Source organism: Mesitornis unicolor, unplaced genomic scaffold (assembly GCF_000695765.1).
Source record: "Mesitornis unicolor isolate BGI_N332 unplaced genomic scaffold, ASM69576v1 scaffold9845, whole genome shotgun sequence".
Classification (NCBI taxonomy): Eukaryota; Metazoa; Chordata; class Aves; order Mesitornithiformes; family Mesitornithidae; genus Mesitornis; species Mesitornis unicolor.
In genome coordinates, this window is record NW_010184780.1 from 1,232 (window position 1) to 23,629 (window position 22,398).

General features: G+C 54.5%; 2 protein-coding genes across 2 annotated transcripts; one reads left to right on the forward strand and one right to left on the reverse strand.

The window, feature by feature from the left end:
• Positions 1–1,775: 1,775 nt before the first annotated feature.
• Positions 1,776–2,453, forward strand: LURAP1 (leucine rich adaptor protein 1; the record flags this gene model as incomplete). Its single annotated transcript, XM_010184588.1, has 1 exon — positions 1,776–2,453. A coding segment is annotated over one exon (678 nt), but the record flags the coding sequence as incomplete, so codon positions are not given.
• A 9,437-nt stretch (positions 2,454–11,890) lies between these two features.
• LOC104540723 lies at positions 11,891–21,781 on the reverse strand. The gene is made up of 2 exons (XM_010184589.1): positions 21,391–21,781; positions 11,891–12,072 (listed from the first exon to the last, which is right to left on the reverse strand). The coding sequence occupies exons 1-2, from the start codon at positions 21,779–21,781 to the stop codon at positions 11,897–11,899; spliced, it is 567 nt and encodes a 188-aa protein (XP_010182891.1). The 3' UTR covers positions 11,891–11,896.
• Between the last annotated feature and the right edge of the window lie 617 nt (positions 21,782–22,398).

The window sequence follows — 22,398 nt, forward strand, 5'->3', positions numbered from 1 at the left end:
TATGGATGTTGCTGCTGGTGCTGCCCTGGGTCCAGATGTGAGGAGCACTGTGTGGGGAGCACCCTGTGGGTTTTGGGATGGGTGTGGGGTCAGTGCAGTGTACCTTTCACCACATCTGGATGGGTATAGAGAGTGGCTGGATCTCAGTCTCCTCCTGCGCTAATCTTGCCTTGCTGGAGAGGGTTTTTTTTGGGGGTGCAATGGGGGCTGGCGGTCAGACTGGTCTGAAGTAGTAGCAGATCAACGGCCAACCCTTTCCAGAAAACAATACAGATAGCAGGGAGCATTTCCCCACCCTCTGCTCTCGGGTTGGCCCCCTGGCATCTGTGACAGCCTGAGGCAGAGAAAAGTGGGGAACCTCCCCTTCAGGAGTTCTCAGCCTTCCTCCTCCCGCGCCTTCCCCTTGCCAAGGCCAGATGCTTTAGCAGTGCGTGCAGAAAAGTCCGCTGTAGGCAGTTTTTGAAATAACTTGCCTAGAAAGGAAGTTTCTGCACTTGGAAGCTGGCTCCTGCCCCAATCCGGGCACATCGCTGCTATTTTTTATCTAAATCCAGCTTGAGGAATGTGGGAAGGGGATGGAGGTTGGTGTTGGGTCTCTACAAATCTTTGCCCCTTCTTTTTATTTTTTTTTGTGTGTCCTCTGGACTGGGAGGCGTCTCATGCCGAAACCCTGGCTGGAGTTTTCCCAGGCTCCTTCCTGGGATGTTTTTGTTGCTGTGGGACCGGAGATGGGGGTCCCGAGAGAGCAGTAGGTCACCTGTGGGCGGGTGGGTGACTCTAAGGGCACCGGATGCTGGGGTCCAGGCACTGTGCTTGAAATGATCCCAGGGGACCATGTGGATTTCCATGGCAGCTTGCTGGTGCTGGGGACAAGGTGTTTTTGTGAACGAACCCATGGACATCTGCAGCTCCCAGGCTGCCTGTACCTGTCCTGTGATGGTTTTCTCTCCCTCTTCCCCCCTGATGCCGCCTTATTCCCGTTCCTGGCAAAATATTTGCGTCTCGCGCAGGGGAAATCCAGTGGCTTTCGGCGGCCAGTATCGCACAGACAGGAATGTCTTGGCACGCAAGGCTTTCCATTAGGAAAACAGATGTTTCTGCAGCAACTGAAGTTTTTCAAAGAGCTTCCCCCGGCTCGGAGGGGCAGGAGGTGGTGAGGCGAGTGGCGTGATCAGCAATGCCTGTTCCCCATGCCATCCTTCCCCATTTTGGGAGTGATTTGGGTCTCAGGCTCCAAATCCTGCTCTGTCACATTGTCACCAGGCTTGGGTCAGACCCTAGAAGGAGGAAAGTAAATGCATGAGGGGGCCTGGCCAAAACAGTCTGGGGAGGTGCTGATGGTCCAGCTGGATCTGAGCAATGTCCCAGTGCCTTCCTGCTTGACCCCTCCTGCCCTGCCAGCTACCTCCCAGGGTTTGGGGGTTGCTCTAGGCTCAGAGCTGCACACAGTGTGTCCAGTTCCTTGCTTACCCCTGTCCTTATAGGAGTCAGTGACATAAATATCCTGGGTTTATTTCCCCAAGAGGGTTGGTGGCCGGTGGGTGCTATAAGCTGTTGGTCCCTGATGGTCATGTCCCCAGGTCTTGGACATGGTCCCCTGGGATGGTTCCCCACAGGGTGTTCCCCTGTGCCATGCTGTTCATCAAGCAGCTTGGGAGACCTGCAGCCACCACGGTGACACCTCTGCTGTGGTGCGCTGGGACCTGGGTCCCTCAGCCACCAGGGTCACCTTGTTCCCCGCCAAAAAACTCCTGCACTCTCTGTCTCCTTGCCAGGCTTACCTGCGAGCAGTCGACGTGAAGATCCTGCAGCAGCTGGTGGTGGTGAATGAGGGCATCGAGGCGGTGAAGTGGCTGGGGGGGGGGGGGGGGCACACGGCCACCCGGCCCGCCAGCCAGTACAGCCTGGTGGAGAGCCAGGCGGCCTCGCGGCGGGGCAGCTGGGACAGCCTGCAGGACCCCAACGACAGGCTGGACAGCATCTCCGTCGGCAGCTACTTGGACACGTTGGCCGATGACATGGATGAGTACTCCCAAAATGCCGCTGAAACCACCACTGCATCCGCACCCGGCAGAGCCCTGGTCAGAGCGGAGCAGGATTGGGTCAGGATTGACCCCGAGAGGGGTCCCGCAAAGCAAGAGAAGGGCAAAGCGGAGCATGAGTGGCCCCACGTGGACCTCTCCCCACCTGGGCTGCCCCAGGATCACCAGTTTGCTATGGAGCCCCAGGTGGCCAATGGGTATTTGGGCCAGCAGCCGTCTTCTCTGGAACCAGGCAGAGACACCAAATTGCCATCGGGGGCTGGGGAGAGGCTGGGGAAGGGCAGCGCGGGTGGGAAGGCTCGGAAAGCTGAAGGTGACTTTGAGAACTGCAAACTCAACAGCAAGCTGCACCTGGAGTACGATGCCCACTGGCGCTGGCTCCAGTCTCAGGACGATGTGACATTCTTGTAGCCCATGGCTTCTCCTTCCCAGTCCAGCTCTCCTAACTGCCCGCTCTGCTTCACTTGCCTCTGCTTGGGAGAGTTGGGGTGGCTGGGGAGAGGGGAGAGGCTGGCTTGGTGATGTTGCACTGTTCCTCTGACCTCTCCATCAGTGTTTGGGGATGCAGCCCTAAGGGACTGCGTGCCTGCCCTGTGGTGAATTTCTGGGAGAGGTGGGATGAGGTGGGTCCCCATAAATTTAATCCTTTGCTCTGGGGTGGTGCTCAAAGGTGGCTGGTCACTCCTCTGTTGTCCTTGATGTTGGTGGTTGGGAAGAGTTGGTGGGGAAACCTGGGACAGCAGAACTCCTGGGACATCTCCCTGGCTCCAGCTCTGTCCTCTCATCCTCAGCTTCCCGTCTGGTAAAACTGCGGACCCTTCCCCCAGACCAGATACCCAGGGAGGACAGGAGATGCTGCCACACATCCACAGCTCGGTGGCACCAGCATGCTCGGTGTGGGGCAGGACCATCAGCAGGGCATCCTTGTTGGATGTGCTCATTTTCATCATTGTCTTCAAGGGCAGTGTTCATTCAGAACCTGGGGTTGACCTGGGGCACCTGGTGAAGCCCTGCCTGGTTTAAACATATCTGTGAAGCCAATCAGAAGTGTGATCAGGATGGTCACTGTAGCTGCTCCTGTTAGGATGGGGACCCTTCATCCATGCCCTGTGGAGGAAGGATGAAGATGCAGACTTCCCTTCCTGATGTGATTACGTGAGAAGGGCAAAGCACTGGGTGAGAGGTGGAGATGCAGTTCTCCCAGTTTGTTTCTGGACTGTGTCCAACCTTGGGACCAGGTCCTGCAGAAACCCCGTGATGTGGCGGCATATGGGCAGCCTGGCAGAGCTCACAGGGCTCATACTCGGACTCGTGCTTTCCCCTGACGCAGCACGATGGGGAGGACGGCTGGGTTTCTCTATCTGTGTGATGAGTGGTGCCAGGTCTCTGCCCCCTACCAGCAACTGGAAACTTGAGGCTTCTCTGCCAGGGTGGATTTGCAGCGACCCTGCCCTGCAGATATCTTCTCTGTCCTTTTAGCCTTGGCTTCTGCCTGTGCCTTTTACTGTCCATTCCCATGCCTTCCCATTCCCCTCATCCCTCACTGGCTTGTAGAGCATGGCTTGCAACTGGAGCTGTGTGTGAGCTTGGGCAGGACCTGCTGCCTTCACCAGATGATGCAGGGAAGGACCTGGGCATTCTGCAGGCCCCCACTTCAAGGAGAGAGGCTCTTTCGTGCATGTGGACAAGTCTGGAGGGTCCTGGCTTCACAACCCATGGGTGCTGTCATCCCCTGCCTGTGAGGGTCACAGCCTGGCTCTTTCCTTGCTGGGGTGGTGGAAGTGGGAACAGCATCTCAAGTCCATGAGAAGCCAAGAGAGAGGGAAGACCTGGCTGCGACTATTTCTAGATGGGAGATGTGAGCTGACTGGGGTTAGGAAGGTGGTCGAGTGCATGGCAGGTTCAGCTTTGTGCCTCTGAAGCAGCACCATCAGTGGAAACTCTGTACTGACACCCCCGAGCACCCTTCCTTCCCCTGCAGATCCTCAGGGCTTCCCTGGATGGACATGGAGAGCAGGACAACGTCCAAAATTCCCAGAGACAGCACCTGCCAAGGACTTGGGGGAATCCCAGCAAACTGGGACCAGGTTGCCCTATGTGAGCATCCCATCTGCCTGCCCCGGAGCAGCTGTGCTTGGCTTGCCGTTGCCTGCAAGCAGCTCGTGGCTCTGTGTAACTCCGCTGCTGCTGAGCCACTGCATCCCCTGAGCTGGCCCAGCTGCCCCCTGCTTTCCTTCTAATCCTGCATGCAATGAATCAGCTGAAGGTCCCGGGGGGAGATGGGGTAAGTCCTCCAGCACTGTTAAAATAATTCTCAACAAAAAAAAGCTGGCTTAATAAATGGTAGTGTTTCTCCCAGGCCATGCTGTCAGTGCATTGCTGAGCTCAAGGGGCTTTCCAGGGGAACGGGAGAGGTTCTGGTCTGAAATACCCTGGAACTCCTGGCAGCTCTGCAGGCAGGGCAGGTTTAGCCCCCAGTCCTGAAACAGGCACAGGCCATGTGTCCAGGGATCTGTCCCTTCCCACATCAGGGTGGTGACACCTAAAATTCACTCTTCCTGAAGCAGCCGGGTACCTGAGCATGTCTGCTGGCAGTGAGGGTGCTGGTGGGATGATCTCCAGGAGATGGGGCATATTGAGCTTGGCTGATCTATGTCTCCAGCTACAGATGGCAGCTTTGCCTTTCCTGCCCCAAATTTCCAGGGAAGACCTTTCTAGGTGTTTGCCAGCTTCGTTAGCCGTGCTGCAGCCTCTGTTTCCTTCCCTTGTTCTGTCTACTCCACCCAGGACATGCAGGGGGAGCCTTCTCCATCTCAGCCCAGACTGGAAGCAGCCACAGCTGATTTCAGGCTGCTGGGATTTGCTCCTGGGTGGGTCCCTTTAAAACCACTGGAGCCGGTGCTCATGCAAACACCAGCCTTTCCAAAGCAAACGCAAGCTGCTTATCCAGTCCTGCCGTCCCGGCCTCAGCATCCGTTCCGGCTCCTGGCTTTGAAACCCTGAGCTTTTTTGCAGATGGAGAGGTGGGTGCTGGAGCCAGCAGGGCTCGGCAGGATTTCCCCATTTTCTGCTGGGCTGAGGTAAGAAATAAAGTGAAGAAAACCTTAGAAACAAAATGCCCAGCCCATTCCTCTTCCAAAACTAGACCTTGTCAGTCAGATGGCTCTGTATGGCTGCAGGGTCCCTGGTGAGCCTTTGCTGAGGCTCCCCTGGGCATGGACTCTTCTGCCCAGCTGACAGGAGCCTAAGCCGCCCATAGCCCCAAAATCTGGGTATCCCTCAAATCCCAGAGCTGGAGGGGTGGATGAGACCTCAGAGTTTTCCTGCCATCCCCTTCCCTATCTCCAGGCTTTGCCCAGGCACACACAGACCCAGCATGACCCAAACCTGCCTTGGGGGAGCATCCCAAGGACCTCTGTCTTGCTGAAAGGTGAGTGCAGCAATGGGGTGCAGAGCACCTATGAGTGGGAAACAGCTCTTAGTGTGGATCTGCAGCCTCTCACCATGCCGCTGCTGGGGAAGGAACAGGGTGCCTGGCTCTGACTGCTGCTGCTCTTGGGCTGTTCTTGGGCCGTTCAGGTAAGAAAACAAGCAGACAAAGCAGGCAGGATCCCAGCTGGTGCCAGAAACACCCACCTCTGTTACAATAAAAACACCAGCAAGCCAATTTTTTTTAAGATACACACAGAGATTAGACTGTCTTAACGAGGCAGTAAAACACTTTAATAGCTCCCCTTGCTAGTTACTGAAAAGTCCCCCGGGCTTTCCCCTCCCTGTGTACAGCTTGGCTCCGAAAGGCCCTGTCCCCTGAGTGCTGCAGCCATTTAAGCAATTTATGTTGGGGAGGCAGTGTGAAGATAACCTTTTCCCAGGGGAGAAGAGCCTGATCCCCATGGTCGGAGGTGGAGTGGCATCCAGCCTCCCTGCCAACCACCGTGGCCTTTGGTCTGGCAGCCCTGTGGCCCCACAAAACCCTGTGGGCTTGGTGGTGTGGGGCATATCACTGCGGAGTGCCTGGGGAGCGGGTGCAGGGGATGTGTGGGAGCAAGCACCTGCAGCCTGCAGGGTTGGATCCTGGCACTGCCACCCTCTCTGTGCTGTAGGGGGAATGCTCCCTGTTGTCCCTAAAATGCACCCTTTAGGCCATGCAAAAAACACTGGCTTGTCTCAGACCTTCCTGCCACAGCCCTGCGTCTGGCAACCAATGCTGAGTTGAAAAGATAAGAAAAAGTCCAGATGAAGCAAGTGTAACGTGGGAATGATGGCATCCAGCCCACTAGTTCCCCCGAGCTGAGCACAGGCTGGCAAAACCCCTCAAGAGAAGGTTTTCAGTCAGAGCGGTGCGATGAAGTGACCTGGTGAGACCAGTGGCAGTGGGGGGGGTGTCCCCACGGGCTACCACAGCCCCTAGGGGAGCATCAGGCCCATGAACCTCAATGTTCTCTGTAAGCCTTGCTGGGGGCAGCACTGCCAGCAGAGCCCTGAGTTTGCGCTGCCCGGCCCATTGCAGGCAGCGTGGAGCTGAAGAGGCCAACAAATGGGGCAGGAAGGGCTGGTCATGCCCCCAAGCCTTGCTCTCAGCCCTGTGGGGTTCTGGCAGCAGGGACGGTCTCTTGGACAAGGATGAAGTGTTGGTGCCAGTCGGAGCAGAGTGGTGATGCCCAGGGAGAGCCCTGTGATGCCAAAACAACCTCCATTTCAGGACAGCATTCAGCCACAATCCTGGGGGACCTGGGACCCAGCCTGGCCCCATCGTCCAGCTCTCCTCTGGACAGCACCTCTCACCCAGACTGGCTCCCTGCCCTACCCAGCACCTCCAGTACCAGCCCAGCAGAGGGTTCTGGTGCCCCGGGTTTCCAGCTTTTCCTTCCCACTGCCCCAGGGTTACAGATCTTTGAGACAGGAACTTCCTACAGGTTTTGTGCAGAGGCAGCTGAGGAGAAGGGGAAGATGTCCCCCAGTCTTCTAATAAAGAGCTTGTAGTGTGTACTCAGAGGCTGGTGAGTGCAGGACAAAGCTGCCGTGTGAGCCAGGAGCAAGCCCAGGCTTTGGGAAAGGCCTCTCCGGCCTGGGCCCTGCCCGGCCTGGCAGCTGGCCAGGCCTTTGCTTTGAAGATTAATCCTCTGGTTTTAGAGCTGCCTGGCTCTCCTTGGAAGTCACAAACAAGTGTGATTGTTTTGGGCCTCGTGGGTGTGTGGGCATGGGTGGGTGATGAGGACGGGCTTGGGCTTGGGGACACCGGGTGCTGAGAGGGGGCAGTGGCACAGCTCTCCCCTTCCTTCTCCCTAGGTGGTGGGCGCCCACCCTGACCCCTCAAGGTCCCTCATGTGCCACCTTCTCCTTCCCGCTTGTATGACCCATTGCTTTACCAGAGAATCCTCTGCTTTCCTTGCAGGGCTGGGACCTGGGGACGTCCCCACTCAGTGCCACCCCAGGGGTGACACTAAAAGCTGTGTGTGCCCAGGAGATGTGTGTGCTCGTGCCTGCCTGCCCTGCTTCACTCCCCAGTGGGAGAGGAAGAAAAATGTGAATTGCTTTTCTGAGAAATTAATCTGCTTTCATCGTCTTAGTGCAGCCTGACCTAGAAGATCTCCCTGTGTTTGTTTTTTTTGTTGTTGCTGTTGGTTTTAGTGTGGTTTTTTTTTCATGGGGTGCTTAAAGGCAAAATTACAGCAAACATGTTGCAAAGAGGTGTGGGAGACAGGGGCCAGACCCACAGCAGTGGTCCTTGAGTGGGGACCAGGTCTGGGGTTGGTATGGAGGAACACGGTGCTGGCCACCAGGATGGGGACAGGTGGTGGAATATGGCTCTACCAAGTGTGGAGCTTCAGCACCTTTAAAGCTCACCAGCTCTGCTCCTATGCTGTGGGGTCAGGTATATTCTGCCTCTTCCCTACTCCCTGCCTGCCTCAGTTTCCCTCTTGTTAAAGGTGTGGAGGATTACAAAGGAAAGAAGCCCTCAGCCTCCCCCAGCTCCTCCTGCTCCCGGGGACTTTCATGTGGCTGTGCTGCAGGGCTGGCTCCAGCTCTGTAAGTCTTGGAGCAGAGCTGAGAGGCTGAGCAGCTGCTCTGGTGCTCATCCATGCGTCTCTGTACGTCTGTCTGTCTGTCCCTCCCTGCCAGAGTGCTGTGACTGGGAGTGGGGTGCAATGCTTGTGGTCCTTCAACACCTTCTGCAAAGGGAGTTTGAGCCCAGAATCAGCCCCAATCCAGATCTTCGCCCTGGGAGAAAAGGGATTCTGGGAACCAAAGGGGTTTGAGGCAGTTTTTGGGCAGCAGCCTCCATTTTGGACACTCAGCCCTGGGCCTTGGGGCGCGAGGGTGCAGTGTGAGCAGCAGGGATTACAGCTGCTATAAAAAGCGCCAGCATTTCTTGCCCCTGCTCCCTAAGGCGCTTAGGGGAGGAAAGAGGGACTTAAAGAGCAACTTCTTGCAGTGAGGAGGTGCAAGGACTAAAGGAGGTGGAGCAGCCTGATATCCTCATCAACCCCCCTCCCCCTTGACACCCCCAAAATCAGCCCCTAGCACCTTTTCCCACAGACCCTCTCTCTGAGTCCATGACATTCATATATCATAGAACTGTTTGGGTTGGAAGAGACCTTAAAGAACATCATCCCTGCCATGGGAAGGGACACATCCCACCAGATCGGGTTGCCAAAGCCCTGTTCAACCTGACTTCGAACACTTCCAGGGAGGGGGCATCCACAGCTTCCCTGGGCAACCTGTGCCAGTGTCTCACCACCCTCAGAGTAGAGAATTTCTTCCTAATATCTAGTCTAAATCCACCCCTTTTCAGTTTAAAACTATTACTCCTCATCCTATCACTACACTCCCCGATAAAGAGTCCCTCCCCAGCCTTCCTGAAGGCCCCCCTTTAAGTACTGGAAGGCTGCTATAAGGTCTCCCTGGAGCATGCTCTTCTCCAGGCTGAACGACCCCAACTCTCTCAGCCTGTCTTTACAGGAGAGGTGCTCCAGCCCTCTGACCACCTTCGTGGCCCTCCTCTGGACTCACTCCAACAGGTCTATGGATGGCCAGAGCCTCATCTCCTGCTTGGAGGATGTGGGAAACAAGGAGAGGGCATGGGAGGACACAGCCAAGCCCAGAGCAGCGGTCTTGGCATATGAGAAGAGCAGATGAGGTTGCTGCATAGTTTGTACCATCCCCCAGACAGCTCTCCCTTACCAATCCTCGTAGCCTTGCTTGTCCGCCTGGTCCTGTCCTGCCAGCTCACTTCAGAGGTCCTCTGAGTGTGCTGGAGATGTCCTCCAAAATGCAAGCACTGGTTTCTTGGAGGGACAGTGGCTGCTTTCAGCCAAAAGCCACATTCTGCCTGCAGTGTCCAAGGGCAAAATGGCTCCATGGCTTCTGGAGACTCTCCAACAGGCTCACAAACACCCTTAGAGCTCAGCACTAGTGCAGTGACGTGTTTGGGGACAAATTAGGGGGAAAGGAGATGACAGATAACGGCAATGATGCAGGGATGAGGGGATGTGAAGGAAGGTGGTGTAGGAGACTGCTGTCCTCTGCAGCTTTTCCCCAGTGTGTGGGGTCAGTAGAGAAAACAGCTACAGCCGTGGGGTTCTGCACAGCTCCAGGGTCAGCCTGGTTCCTGGTGTTGACCAGACATGACACTGCGGATCAGGGAGACGGTCCGTGGTTCCCCTGGCCATGCACAGCGCCATAACGTTACCTGAGGCTCAGTTGATCCAGGAGATGGACACAGCACAGGATCTCTCCCTGCATCCCGGCAAAAAAGAGGCTTCAAAGGAGGGTCCTGGCTCCAGGAGGGGAGTGGATGGAGAGAGCACCTCCTCGTCGGCCCCTTCCCATCCTTGAGCAGCCCGGTGAGACCTGGCGCAGGCGGCCACAGGAGGGAGCTTGGCTCCTTCCTTCTCCTCCTGCTCAGAAGACAGTGGCCTGGGTGGGTGACAGCCACCCTGGCCCTGGGTGCAAACTGCTGAGTGCAAGAGCAGCTCCCCGTGGTCAAACCATGGCGTGTAGGACCCACGATGTTTTGGGAAGGAAGGGAGCAAGAGCCCAGCTGCAGCAGAGGTGTCTGCCTCCATCCTCAAGGTAACCCGCACTGTATTTCCAGCAGCTGGAGGGCGATGAGTCCCTGATGCAGAAGACCCTCTGGGGCTGTTGCCTACAGCCATAAGGGGACCAGTTGTGCCCAGTGGCATGCCCCCATGGCAGGGACTGGTCCTTCTGAGAGCAGTATCTATGCCAGACGCATGGCCACACCATCCCTCTGCAGTGGTGACTGGGGTAACCCCAGTGACCAGCCTTTAGATGTTGAAAGGGCAGGGGAGCAAGGAAACCAAGCCCCCCCCACCCCATACAATCTCCTGTCCCCCAGGAATCTGGACCTTCCCAGTTTCGCCAGTCCACAGCCAGCTCTGGCACTGTAGCCCTGCTCCCAGGGACCAACAAACCTGGGGTCACCCCCCAGCAGCCCCCACACTGCCATGACATCACTGCCAAGCTCCCCTTGACAGCCCAAGCGATTGACAGGGGCCAAAAAGTGGGAGAAAAATGATGGTGACAGCGATGACGCATCTGATTGATTGGAAATGCCTAAATACTGGGGATAGGCTTCTGGTATTGCTACGGCCCTTGCTTGCTGCAAAGCTGACAAAGCCCCAGCGTGGGACTGCTGGTAATGGCTCTCATTAAAAGCCATCAGAGCAGGAGGTTGAAGTCGCATCCATTTTCCCTAACAACTTTCAGAAGGGGAAAATGATGCTCTGGGTTCTGCTATTAGGGGTGCACTGGGTATCTCAGGGCTCGTTTCCCTGAATGCAGAGGCAGAAGTCCTGACCTTGCCTTTTCCTGGGATTTGGTCTCTGGGCCATCAGTTTAGCCTTTTTTTTAAGTTCAGGAAAGATGTGCAGATCAGAGGAATGGATCTTCATAAGAAGAGGAAGAGGCACCTGGACCAAGGAATGAGCTTGCTCCAGGGTGCCTCTACTCTGCTGTGCAAAGAAATTATGGCTCCTGGTTTAAAACTCCAAGTGGGGTGAGAGCTGGCCTTAAAATACCAGTGAAACCATCAGCATGCTTCTTTTCCCACTTGGTTTGGGACCTCACACCCCACCTTGGCTGCTGCTGGCTTCCCCTGAGCCCCTTAAAAAGTGGGGATAGGGATCTGCCTGGCTTTAGCAATGGGAAAGGACGCCCTTGAGCTGAGAGAAATGGCAGGAAGAGAAAAGGGCAGTTTTGGGTAGCAGTACCCTGACAGGGAAGAGGAAGGCACCCAGGCAGGTCATTGATGTACCGGGCTAGATTTGGCACCTGCTGACCTTTCAGTGCCTCTCTGCAGCCCTTGGCTGTAGCCTCAGCTCCCTGCAGCATCCTGGGTCTGTCCCCAGAAACACAGACACCTCCATTTCTCACACAACCTCATCTCCTCACCCTTTTCACCACCCCATCCCCAGGACAGCCACATGCCAAAGGACCACCCGGCTCCTCTCTGGCTCATTTCTCCTGTGAGCCTTGTTTGGTGGGTGTATTTTGCATTTGCCTTTTTTTTTTTTTTTTGCTATTCACAGGGAAGAAAGGGAGATCACAAACCCAGGGCCAGTCAGGACAGGACTGACGAGCCCGGGAGAAAGGGTGATGCCACCCACCCCAGCAAGGTCCTTAGAGGTTGCCAAAACCGGGGCAAGGAGGGCTTTGCTCCATGGTGCTGGCTCTGCCCAACCCTTCCTTTCACCACCTGGTTCTGCAAGGTGGCTGCTGCACCGTCCCACTGCGCCGTCCTGCTGCTCCATCCCTCCGCTCCATCCCTCCACTCCGTCCCTCCGCTCCATCCCACTGCTCCACCCCGCCTGGCCCAGCTTCCACGCCAGTCATGTCTGCTGTGGCAGGTGACAAGTCTCGCCAATGGCAATGACTACGTCCTGGGGCTGGCGGTCCCGGCGCCGTGGCGCCTCGGGCATCTCGCTCATCTCATTGACGCTGTTGCTGATGCAGTTGACGTCGCTCTTGTTGCTGTTGTCATCTGGGCTGGGGCCAAAGATCCAGTCTGGAGGAAAGGAAAGCACAAAATGAGCCCCTGGTTACCTCCAGCTGGCCCCAGAGTCAAAGCTGGCTGGGAAATCTCTGCCCTTACCACATCCTACCCCTCGCTCTGGGTGTTCACCCTCCAGGAGGGTCCCTTGCCCTCCATTGTCTTTCCATCCCCCTCTACTGCCCTAGTACCAGGGTCTCTGCTCTTTCCAGTACTGGGCTGGTTTTCAGGGTGTGGGTTTCTGGAAGCCCTCCTGGCTTAGGCAAGTGAAATCACCCTGCTAATCCCAAAAATGAAATGTTTCCGAAGCAAAGTGTGCATCTGGGCTCACCGGCATGGGAAAGGAATGGATTTCCTATGGCAAGTTTTTGCTGTAGGAAATGGAGGGGCTGATTAAATAACTACGTGACACCCAAAGCGGATCCCTCTCCAAAATACAGTGGTCACTGCTGAGATGTCCCCTGTAGCATGAGGGGCTGCAGCTCAGTGGAGGCAGGTGCTGCCATTTCCCAAATATGGGGGTTTTTACAAAAATTGGCTGTTGGGGTGGTGTGAAGCCATGCCCAGCCGTGATGGGAAGCTCCAGCAATGGGGAAACCAAAGCTGGGGAAAGCCAGGTTCCTCTCACCTGAGAGGAGGAGCCCAGAGGCCCCAGAGGAGCCCCTGGGGCAGGACCTGGCAGCAGTGGGCAGTGAAGCACCAAGACCCCTTTGCTTCAGCCCTGCTCCCAGAATAAAGCAGAAACAGTGACTGGGAGGCAGACAAAAGGACTGGGCTGGTTTAGTTATTTCTGAGGGACTCTGCTTATTCACCAATGGATTGCTCTCAGAAACAACAAACAAAGCAAGCTTTTTCAAAAGCCCCAAAGCTTTTCCTTCTTTTTTGATGAAAACCCACAAGTTATGTCATTTTTGCAATGCAATATTTGAATTTCTTCTTCAGCCTAAAGCCACTTGGCCATGCCATCCCTGAGGGCGCACGGCACAGCTTTCAGGGTGATGCTGATGCTGTGCAGTCAGGGTGGGTGTCCACGGGGGCTGGGCAGGCATCAGGGGGGCTTGTGCCCCGCTGCCTGGCGTGGGCTGGATGTGGTCATAGGGTCCAAGGAAGAGGGAGCTTCCACCACACTGGGTGCAGGCGGCATGTCCAGAGAGTGACTGTTTTTTCTTGTTTTTCCTTTTATTTTGTTCACCTCCATCACCACACCAGCAGGGTCTGCTGGTTCTGTGATGTGAAGGGCAAGAGAAGAACCACCGCAGTCCCCAAAACTACCGCAGTGCTGGTGAAAGTGATTGGGGAACTCAGCAAACTCATGGTCCAAAGGCTTTTGGGGACCCCTGGGTTTCCCCCGACTCCCAGCTGGGACATTCAGCTTTCTCTTGCATGGTCCACAACCCCCATCAAAGCCTGGGCTCCCATCACAACCTTTCCCCAAGGATATCAGCCAGGCTCAGGAGGCTCATTTAGATCTTTTTTCCTATGTAGCCTTCATTTTGCTTGAATTTACTGGATTTAGACCAGAGCCAAATACTCCACCTGCTGCTTCCCAGTCTGGCTCCACAGCCTAGGCTCTGTCCATGCCAGTTGGATCCCCCCTTCTCCTGCCTCCAAGACCTCCCAGACTTGTGCCAGCCACTGCACAGCCGCTTGGCATGAGGAGGATCCGGAAGGCAATAACAAGATTGCCTCCTGCAAATACTATTAAAGGTCTCAGCTGCTTTTCCTTGACGTCAGCTGTAAAACTCCAGTAGGAGCAGGGTCTGGTCCAGCAGGAAGAAGGGGAATAACCTGGAGAAAAGAGGTTACAGGTCCTCAAATATCCTGGGAGCCATCAAGTGAGGCTTGCAACTGGAAGTAAAAGAGCACAGCTTTGCATGCCTGTGAGCAAGGGGATGTGGCATTTGGTGGCCAAGCATTGATATTGGGGACATTCACAGGCAGCAGAAGAAGCAAGAACTGAGCCTGGCATTGGGATAAGGGCAGGAACACAGAGGATGGGTGTTTTGGGAGAGTGCCGGGGGGCTCAGCATTAGCCACTTCCATGGGAAAAGGGTCGTGGTGCAGTCACCAAGGGGGATGTGGCTGGAGGGGGTGCCTGGGGAAGGCAGCTTGCGTGAGGCTGCTGCAGCCTAATTCCCGAGTAAATGCGGGCTGGATTGTATGCGCTAATCCGAAATGCTGCTTCCCTGGGAATTATTTCTGGAGCCTGCTGGATCTAATTACCCGGTAATCTGCAGGAAGATGTAATTAGGCTGTCATTAGAGGGTATTTACTGCGATGCCTTTATGATTTGACTGTGTAAGTAAGGAGTGAAGTAATTACACAATTACACGTTATTTGTGGCCATTTATGGCCTGAAACTTCAGCATGTTGCCATGTGTGGGAGAGGGGAGCAAGGCCCTGTGGAGCTAGCGGACGATCTTCTGCCAGCAGGACCCTGGAGTAACAACCATAAAAATGTCAGCGCCCTCGTTTCTCCTGCCAGCCACCACCAGCTGGCTCTGTCCCAGCCATGCATGCTCTTCCCCAGCTTGCTCAGCCTGTGGGTAAGAAACTGGGGTCCCTCGTGGGATATCCAGGGAGGGACAAGGTGGAGGAGAGAGGGGACCTGCACAGCTTCGGTCCTGATGTGATTAAACCTTTTCTCAATGCAGAAGGACCTTTGCAGGGGATGGGATGCCTGACCTCATGTCAAGCACAAGCACATGATAGAAACCCCAGATAATGAACCCTGTGGGGGTTGTAATCAGGTGGTGGAGAGTGGTGAGGGTCTGGGAGCCAAGGGGCAGTGGTGGCTGACAGAAGGGAGCTGAAGCCCTTGGTGTCACGACAGGTATTTCTCTCTCCATCCCTAACATATGGCAGGGAGTCTGCTTGAGCAACAGAAAATGGACACAACCAGCATCGAGAGTACAATGAAATTATCTTTTGGAGCAAAGTTCACATTCAGGTTCACACGTGCTCTAGCTAGAAGGCAAGCAAAGTCAGACTGAACCGGGACGCCCAAGGGCAGAGCTGGGGCAAGTAGGGGTCCCATGATGCCCTCCTGGTGCAGTGGCTTTCCTGGACCTGGGATGGTCACACTTTGTAGGTAAGGAAAAGCATTGCCTGTCCCTACCCAGCCCCTGGAAGAAGCTCGTAACATGTGCTGCAAAATCAGGGCATGAACACGGGCATGTATGGAAATGCCTCAGATAAAAGAAAGGGACAAAGTGCCTTTCTCAGCCAGGCTGGAGAAGCAGCGTTGAACCCAGAGACACTCTCCCTGCTCCCAGGGTCTGCCGAGGCTCAGCGTGCCGGCTGAGGTCCTGCAGGGCGAAAGGTCAGGTGGAAAATGCTGAGATGGGGTGAGATCGATATGAGCGATTGATCCAAAGCAGTTGGGGAGAGGAGATAGGGCAGATCGGGTAAATCAGGAGCTGCAGAATTGCATCTCTCCCTAAATAGCAGAGTGACGTGGCAGAAAGTGCCCCGCACCTCCATGGCTCTGCCTAAGTCTTTGACTGGAAGCATCCCTGGATGCAGGACCTTTGTGATGTGCTGATCTAAGGGGGCAGAAAAATACCATTCTGGGCTGCCTAGATTTCACAGCATGTTTTACCCCTCCTCATACCAGTGGTATGGCTCAGAAACCCCTTACAGTGTGTGCACAGGGGCACAGGGATGCTCTACGCCCAGGCTCATCCTGGTGGGATGGCCAGGTCCCCTGCATTCCTCAGTGACAGGGTGGGATGTCCAGGAGGCACTGACAAAAGAGATGATGTCCCTGACAAAAAAGCAGAGGGAGGTGGGAGAAAGGGCTGAAATTTAAACACAACCTGGTAAGTGAGATGTTCACACTCCCTGCAGTGATGGAAACAAGCAACATGCTAGATGAACAGTCAAACTCGTGCTCTGGTTTTACTTGCTTTAAATGGAGCTGGGTGTGAAAACAGCTGCTAAAATAGCCATTTTCCCAGCAGCAGGAGCAGAAGATCTCTTTGTCTGAAGCAGATCCTGATCCAGCGGTCACCTCGTACTCTGCAGCAAGGCAGGGCCAGCTCCAGCCAAAGCTTTCCCGACAGACATGAGTTCAAGGGTATCCCTCATGCGTCTGACACGATGCAGCAGTCGCAGCTGGACATCGGATCTGTCTCATTTGCAGGACAGACTCTGTTTATTCATTAGCAAAATCAGCAGATATCTCCTGGGTTTGTTCTGCTGGAAAATCTCTGTCTGCCTCTTTCAGTAGTAATTTGTTAGCAAGAAGTCCCCCTTCCCCCCTCAGATTCACATCTTTCTAAATTAACTTGCTTTCAGAGTTTGTTCTTCCTTCCCTGTTTTATAGAAATTCCTTAGGTGAGCTGCGCTGGCTGAGTCAAAACTGTCCTGCAGCCCGAGCAACACGGGCACACGGCTTTGCTGATGGACAGGGAAGGACGCTCTCCCTCTGCAAGCTGTCACCAGCGTGAAGGGTCTGATGGGGAAAAAGGCTGTCACAGAAAGGGCATTCAATTAATCACAATATTCTCTTAAAAGTAGCTTCTCTGCACCTGTGTAACCCTGGACCAAGCCTGCATTTGATCCCAGTCCCATCCGCAGGGCAGTGTTGCTGCTCTGGAGAGCAGGTGTTGGAGAGGTGAAGGCTCAGGTGTGGTACACAGGAGCAGGGATGCTCCTGGGAGTGGTTAGTTGCTCTCTGCATCTTCCAGCCTTGGGCATCTGCCATAGAGTCAGAACGAAGATGGCCATAGGGTGAGGAGCCCTGCTCGGTCCCAGCTGAAGGAGGACCAGCACTCGCAGAGGTATGGAAAGGCACGGTCCTTGCTCCAGGGCCCGGATGCAGCCCATCGCTGGACCACACGATGGCAGGAATGGAAATGCTGCTGTGAGATGGTGCATCCTCAACATCAGCCTTGGTCAATCCCAGCAGCGCGTACCAGGAGCCATCTCACTGCTCCAGCTTTGTGCGTCAAAGGTTTGGTGGTGAAATCAGCTGTCCTAGAGTGGGGCCATCTCTGCCTGCTCTTCTCAGGGCCAGAGCACTGGGGCTGCTTGTTGGGCTGACAGCTGCAGCCCACAGCCACGGCAGATGTGGGAATGGGGCATCTGCTTGTCATTACAGTAGCTGAAGTGGGAACTAACCTGGTGAAAGCCATCCTAGAGCAGCTGCTACGAGACATCAGCACCCCTAAAACAGTGGCTAAGGAACCCCTGATGCATCCCTATGCACAAAAATGGAAACTGAGGCAGGGGGGTTAGTGTCAGAGGGGGGTTAGCACCGAGGTGGGGAAACAGAAGGGAACTTGACATGATCTCTACTCCCATAACTTTGAGAGGCAAATGAATCATACTTAAAACAGAGCCTGAAAAGAAGATGTAAGTCCTCTCTGATGGATGCTATCTGCAATCCCTGCCATGGGCTGAATTATCCTAAAAGCCCTGAGGTTCTGCGTGGGAGCAATTAAAAGCGGATCCCGAGTCCCCGCAGGATCACCCGGCAGCTATTTTCAGCAATGCTACATTCATGCACAGTTTCTTTGTTCAAGGAGGCGCTTTCCTAAAGAAGCCTGAAATGTGGCATGTGGAGATAAGGCTGAAAAATAAAAATACAGCTGGTGGGTCAAAAGGGCAAAGGAAAGAAAGACCCTGCTCTGAGACTGGCTTAGAGTTTTGAGCAGTCCTGAAGCCATCGACCAGCACAGTCCCACCAGAGCCTGCCCTACCTTATTCCAGCTGGACACCTGCTTTGGACCCATTCCTGAAGGAAAAGTTTCCTCAAGGTCTCCTTTGGAGATCAGCATCTCAGAGGAGACTTTACCAGCAAAGGTCTCCCTGCAAATCACCGGCTCCCACGCAGACCAACAGACCCTGCCCGCCTGGTTCCCGATGCCTTCCCGGGGACCACACGCGCCACCGTCTCCATGGCAGCAGCTTTGTTTGCAGTCAAACTTTTTTCCCCCCCTTTTTTCTCCTTTTTTTTGGTGTTTAAATAAGGGCGATATTCAGCGAACTGCTGGGGATGGAGGAGGGAGGGCGGGCCGATTCCCAAGGATTGCAGTAATTAGGAGCTTCGTAGGTTGGTGACAGGCTTGTCGTTTGCCAAGCCGGCACTTCGCCGCAGCGCCGTCTCCGGCAGCTCTCCAGCACTCCCCGGTTAAGCCGCTTTCCAAATGCTTCGACCCAATTTGTCTTAACTGGTAGCTGGGTCTGAGCTGCACTCACGCCAGAACCATCCTCCTGCCTTGGGGGGCTCGCAGTCATCCCCGAGTAGAAATGCTCGGTGAGTTTTGGGAAAGTCACAAACCTGAGACTTTGTCAGCTCAGAGCAAGCGGGGAGGGACTGGAGAGAAATTAAGGTATTTGGGGCTTTTCTTGGCCAGGTGTCTCCAGAAAGACCTGAACACAGGCTCTTTTAGAGCCCTTTTATCTGTATCCCGGTGCGCTAAGGGATGAGGGCAGGATCCCCACCTTGGCTGAGGGGAACCCTGCCGTCCCCCTCCCCAACAATACATCTGTCCCTTTCTGATGCAGCCTCCCATTTTTCACTCCTCCCCACACCACTGGGCATCACAGCGGCATTTGCCTCCCCCCAGGGATGCCTGGACAAGCTCTAATTGAATTTTTAAGAAGTGGATGTGAGAGAGGTGTCGGTGTCTCCGATACCTGTTCGGATTTGGCAGGGGAAGAGCTCAGCAGCACCCCGAGAGCCTCTCTGCCACACAAAACTGAGTCCAGAGCCTGCTTCTTGTAGTCCCTTTGAGCACACGGGGCTGGCTGATGCTTTGGCTTCCCTAGCCATGTCCTACAAGCTGTTATTGAGGAGCTCAACTCATCCCTGATGTCTCCGAGTGACTGTTTAAAGTAGCGATTAACTATTCACACTTTAATCTCCCCAAAACAGGCTCTAGCCCTTTGGCATCTTATTTCCATCTCTCTCTGTATCCTTCTAAATATGATTAACAGAGAAAAGCTGAGAGCGGAGGTTGGAGCTGCTGCCGAGTATATAAATCCAGGCATTGTGTTAAGGTAGACCAGCTTCTTATTTACTATCTCTTGGTCCCTCTGTCCTGTCCCTGAAGTCTTCTTATGCAAACTCATTCAAATGAAACCTTCTCTTTAAAGGCTGCTGCTTGGCAGTGTTAACAAACACGGTCTCGTCTGCTCTCCTCTGAGGACCGGCTCATTTTAAGCGTGTAAATGGTGTGAAGATGGGCCTGGAGTGCTAAATAGGACAAGGTGGAGGCAGGCTTTGGCACTCAGGGGTCCTGCTGGAGTCTGGGAAATGCCTTCTTCTCTGAGTCTGGATGGGGCAGAAACTCACATCTGAAGTTCTGATCCTAACTCGGAGAGATGTCCCCTCCAGCCAGGGCAGGGAGGATGCTACGGCCTCAGCGAGGCCGTTCAGCTGGGAAAGGACTTCTTCCAAAGCGGCAGAAAGCAGGCACACCCCAGGGTCCCTGTGCCTGTCCAGCTCTGGGACATCCACAGCGCTGTGGAAGTCCCTTTGCAAAAGGCTTTGCGAGGAAAGGGGAACCCCGCTGACCCCGTCCCACACTGGGGCGAAAGTAAAATGTGCCCAAGGTCACCAGGGAGCATTGATGCTGAGCTGGAAATAGCACGGTAGTGGCATAGGTGCCTTCAACTGCGGCTTCAGCCTCTCTCCCTGCCTGGGGGAGCATTATGTTTATGTGGGTTTGGGCCCTGCTTTTCAATAATCACCCAAGGGGTGATTTTGAGCACTCACATCCATGCGTCAGGGACCCCAGCAATTGGGGCAGGAGGTGTCTGTTCCACAGGAGCACTGCAGCTGGACCCTCTCCCACCTCGGGGGGGTTTCTAACCTGCTCTCACCTGGTCCTTTGAGCATCTCAGGGTAGGAGCATGTATATTTTTAGGTGCTGTCCCTGCTGCCTACCTTTGTTAGGAAGGCAACATTAAATCAGATGAGCGGCAGAGCCGGGAGGTGTTGCAGCCCCAGCAAGCTGCTGATTAAGTGTTATATTTAACGCTTTAAGACAGTATCTGTTCCCTTCCAGCTGGGGCAAAGAAAGACTCCTCAGCAGCAGCTCCCTGCTATTTTCCTGGCTGAACCTCATGCGAGACCCTGAGCACTGCTCCCTGCCAGGAGATTCAACCCTTCTTGTCCCACATATCTCCTCCCCAAATAGCTGTGCCCCAGATTTGCTGGACCCTGCCTGGTTGGGACCCCCTGCCTGAGGGACTTGGCTTGCCCTCCCATCAGCACAGCATGGATGCTGCCCACCCTGCGGGCACCAGTCAGAGTTTTGGCCAGTGTATATCTCATGTATCCCAGCAGCAAGGAAATAAAGGAGAATCATGAATGAACACGTGGATTTTGCTCCAAATGAGTGTGATCTCCCTCCCACCACAGAGATGGAGTCTACAGATCTTCATCCCTGACTGAGGACAGGCTTCGAGCAAGGGGTGCGCAAAGAGGTTTCAGTCCCTGCAGAGAACATCATTCTCCAGAGCTTTCAGGAGGGGTTTGCACATCTGCATGAGCCTGGAGCTTCAACCCCACTGTGGATCCCACCTGTCCCCTGGTCCAAGCTGGAAAACCACCACCAGCACATTTGCCCTCCCTGGCACCACCGGCCTTACAAATTACAGAGCAGACAGCAAAAGTACTGCTGAGGGCTTGCCAGGAGCAGCCAAGCACTTCTGCCTGCACCTCTGCCTGCCCACGGGGCTGCAGCCAGCAGAGCGTTCATCCCCAATGACGAGGGATCTCGTTCATCAGCAATGGGATGAAACGAAAGAGTCGGGAAGCCAGTTCTCCAGAAAATGCACACTCTTTGGGCTATCATCTTACAGATTTTTTGCAGCAGCCTCTGAGGCTGCGATGGTTGTGCTAGGCGCTGTGCAAGGCTGCTGACCTGTGTTTCCTAGGAGTTTGTGGATTCACTGGTGTCTTGAGGATTAAGCTTTCCTTTCACAATGCACTGGTGGGTTGTTGCCCTGTGCTTAGGTATCTGTGGCCATGAAACTTTTCTTTTTGGCGACCTCTAATCCAAGCTCAGTTGAAACTGGGCTATGGGTTTCACAATCGTTTGGCAGCACAGACGTGCACACATACACATCAATAGACTCAACGCACAAACCTAATTTCTTTAGGAAGAGGGCCAAACCCAAGGTTTTTCTCTGATCGCCATTCAGCTCAGATTGGAGAACCCAGAACATCAGGCAAACTAACACTCTGGTTAATGTGAAATTGTCGAGGATCGGTCTAAAACCCACTCAAAACAAAGGAGAGACACCAGCCAGCACCCCCAGGCTTTGCACCAAGCTCTTTTTGACCGCATGCACATGACGCATGATGCCCGCACTCACCTATAAAGTCATGAATGAGGTCCTTGATGAGGTGCCCAACGATGGCGTATGCCACTGCCACCACCACCAGGGCTGCCATGAGAAGGTAGAGGACAGCCTTGGGTAGGGGGATGGCGTCTCGAGGAGGGGGCTTGTACTCCTTGTAAAGCTGATCATTGTCTGAGTACGAGTACTGGAACAAGTGGTCCAGGCCAGCCGTGAAGTTGCTGGAGTTCATGGACTGGCTGTTGGACAGGTAGTTGTCCTGCTCAGGGTCCTGGAGGACACTTACCACCGAGCTGGTGGTGGCTTCCACTTGCTGTACCAAGTTCAGAGTCTTGTTAACGCTGGGGAGGATCTGGGAGAGGAAAGTGCTCCAATCTTTGATGGCACTGATGTTGCAAATAATCATAATTGCAACGAGGAAAGAAATCTCCAAGCCAAGGAGATTTAAAAGGGAGAGAAAGAGGTGAGAATTGCCGTACTTACACCAAACCATGTACTGCAAACTGGGCAGAGGTCTTGCTGGGGTAGATTTTTCATTTGCAAATTCTTACATGATCCGGTAGGGATGAATCTGTGGTAACGTTGCTCCTCAGTCCCGGAAATGCCCGCAGCAAACCCCTACGGGCATGAAGTTCCTTGGGAAAAAGTAAGTGCTAGAATGATTTTGACAGATACCATCTTTGTTCCTCAGCTGTCTCTCCCTGACGCTACTCACTGATGAAAATTGGAGAGGCAGGATCCCGTAGGTATTTTCAGTCATCTGGAAAAGAAAGATAAATTGCCCTTCTCCAGCTTCTTTTCACAGGTGCTGGTCCTTGGAGAGGCAGCAATCCCCTCCTTTGCCGTCCCCTGTGCTCGATCTGGGTAACAGCAGGCACAAGGTGTGCGGTGGCGTGACTCCGTAATGCTGTCCGAAGCGACCGCAGAGGAGAAATGTATATTCAAACCCCACAAAGTTCAGCTGGTCCCGGTGCGTGATGGAGCTGGCGGCACGCAGCTCCCGGCTGCGCCAGCCTGGCTTTC